Genomic DNA, 2,832 nt, shown 5'->3' with positions numbered 1-2,832 from the left:
GCCTCGCCCAGCACTTTCTCCAAGAACTTAACCCGTCTCTCCAGAGTTGAGCGTCGAAGCAGGCGGCAAAACGCAATATTTATATGTGCAGGCGGAGCCTGACATCTGTCGTCATCACGTCACCTGCCTAAAGGCGTGATTAGAGGTGGCTTCAGCCAGGACACGCAGGGGCGTGGTTCCCATACATGATGTTGTACCGAGTGAATTGACTGAAAGGGAACTCTCACCGTGCTGGGCTTGTCCAGGTGGGCATAAACTCAGTTCAGCAAGTAGATGATGGCATCGTCTACTCCTAGCCGGGACTGATATGAAAACTGAATGGAGTCTAGAAGTGGCTGGACAATGGGCAGGAGCTGTCTCCATCATGACGTGGGATGTAAGAGCCACTGGCCTGTAGTCTATGTGATGTCACTGGGTCGCAACATTTTTGGAACAGGAACAATGCAGATGTCTGGGACTCTCTGGAGACTCAGGCTCCTACTGAAGACTTATTGCAGTACTCCACAAAGCTGGGATGCACCCTGGGTGGTACACAGTCAGGTCCAGAAGCCATGTTACTCTGGAGGTTTGTCGGCTGACTTCTAACCTGGTCAGCTGACTTCTACAACAAGAAATTATGTCTTCTAAATACAAAAATATTGCTGTAGCCTATATACAATGTGATCATCAAATAATTAGATACTGGATTTTTCTTGCATATAATGAAATAATAATTATATGTACTTCAATAAAAGTAATTTCATTAAAATACAAACAAATAACATTTATTTTACGTCTAAAACATTCATTAAGTAAAAACATTTCCCATTAAATAGAATTTTGTTTCAGATAAAAACAACCCTATTTTCCCTGCGAGTCAAAGCGTCGGGCAAAGCACAGTGAGAGACTAATCTCTGATCTCGCGAGATTTCACTGGAAGTAGCCGCGTCGGTGTGGTGCGGGCTCATGCTAGGTGGCTAGACTTTTGCCATATTCATGTAAAATCTGCCCAGAAATAATTCTTAACGTGAAGTGTGCACCGGAACAATCGTCACAATGAGTATACTGGCGAAAATAGCAGAAATCGAAAATGAGGTGAGTCGAAAATTGACGCTTTGTGAACCCGTTGAGTTTGTCACGTTTTAGCTAACACAGCTAAGGCTACATGAAACGCTAGCTAAACATCCATCCACCACAGCAAAAATATGTTTGCTCTGCATGTTAAGGACCAGCTAGCTTTTCGACTCGTAAAAATGTTATAAGAACTACGTTTTGTGAATTTATTTAAATGTAGATCTTTTTTGAATGAAACAATGGATGTCAATCTGTAACTTAGTTTGACTGACAGTTATCTGTTTTCATAGTGAGTTAGAGCTAAATGGTTGTTAATCTGAGGGAAAATGCAAACTCTAGTTTATAATAATCCTGTAGTGCAGTGTTTCCCAAAGTTTGGGTCGGGACCCAAAGTGGGGTCCCAAAACATCAAGGTGGGGTCCAGAAAAGATTTTCTGAATTAATTACATTTTTGCCTTATTTGTGACAAAGGAGTGAGGTTAGTATATTTAAAATGGATAAATGTAGTATAAAAATATTGTTACTATGCCCATGTTTAGTTGACCTGATACAAATGTTTATCATACAAAAATATTTGTGGGCACAGGTCTCTGCTACTGTTATTTTGTGGGTCAAAAGCTGAAAAGTTAGGGAACCACTGCACTTTGGTTCCCAAAGTTGGGCTTGGGACCCAATTATGGGTCGTGAAGTGCCTTGAATAATCTCCAGAAATCAATTTAAAGGGTAATAAAATAATTGCTGATGTAATATTTTCCCTAAAATTATTACAAAAACACAAACTAAGTAACAATAAGTATTTATATTTGTGTACAAGTTGTTTAGATTGTCAAAAAGTGTGTGTTTTTAGGGTTATTAATGAATTCATGTACTCGGACCAGTAATATTTGGGGACACAAGTTTTTGCCATGGATATTTTGTGGGTCAGAAGACAAAAAGTTTGGGAACCACTGCTGTAGTGTAGACAGGGCTGGAAAAACTATGGTAGCTTAGAGGTGCACAACATAAAACACAAACGAACGCTGTTAATTATGGTCATGTTTTGTGAAATACTGTATTATCCCCTTTTCCGTCTGCTCCATCTTCTCCATCCTATTCGCCTGTCAGCTCGATTCTTTTCCCACAATCTCTGTAAAATCTTGTCTCTCCTTTCTGTCGCTGTCATCGCTGATATATCCACTTCTCTCTTTCCTCTGAAATTATTCCCAAGGCTTTTAAGTCTGCTGCCATTATTCCAGTCATGAGAATAGGCAGGTCTTGACCACTTTATCTTCAATAATCTCTGTCCTATCTTTAATCATTCTTAAATTTCCAAAATCCTTGAAAAAGTAGTCGTCAGTCAAATCTGTTCTCATTTAATTAAGGGCATGTATTGTGAGTGTAACATAGTCTTCGTTATTATGAACTTAAATACATAAAAAGTGTATTTAATCAATTGGAAACTTTAAACAACCTTTCTAGTTGTTGGCTTTAAAATGATTCAGCATACAATAAAAATGATCGAACAAGCTACCAGCCTTTTGTTGTGAAATAAATCAGACAGTTTAAGTTACTTATTACAACACTGTCATGCACTCCACTGTTACATTTTATTGTAGATGACCAGGACTCAAAAGAACAAGGCCACAGCTCACCACTTGGGTCTGCTCAAAGCACGTCTAGCCAAACTGAGGAGGGAACTCATCACACCGAAAGGCGGCAGTGGGGGTGGACCAGGGGAAGGTGAGGTTACAATATTTCAGATTTAATCCACTATGTGCTTCAATGTTTGCTTTATTTTAT

The 2,832-nt window shown here is 39.4% G+C and overlaps 1 protein-coding gene across 1 annotated transcript in view; it reads left to right on the top strand.

The window, feature by feature from the left end:
* Positions 1 to 913: 913 nt before the first annotated feature.
* The window catches only part of drg1 (developmentally regulated GTP binding protein 1), a gene marked incomplete at its 5' end in the record, with an annotated part of 16,761 nt that continues 14,842 nt past the window's right edge, over positions 914 to 2,832 (top strand). The window contains 2 exon segments of the mRNA XM_014003819.1: positions 914 to 1,074; positions 2,649 to 2,772. Coding sequence (XP_013859273.1) covers positions 1,036 to 1,074; positions 2,649 to 2,772 — 163 coding nt within the window.

This window comes from Austrofundulus limnaeus, unplaced genomic scaffold (assembly GCF_001266775.1).
Source record: "Austrofundulus limnaeus strain Quisiro unplaced genomic scaffold, Austrofundulus_limnaeus-1.0 Scaffold20, whole genome shotgun sequence".
In the NCBI taxonomy this organism is placed as follows: domain Eukaryota; kingdom Metazoa; phylum Chordata; class Actinopteri; order Cyprinodontiformes; family Rivulidae; genus Austrofundulus; species Austrofundulus limnaeus.
The sequence above is the reverse complement of the archived record's forward strand: the minus strand, read 5'-3'. Positions and strand labels throughout refer to the sequence as shown.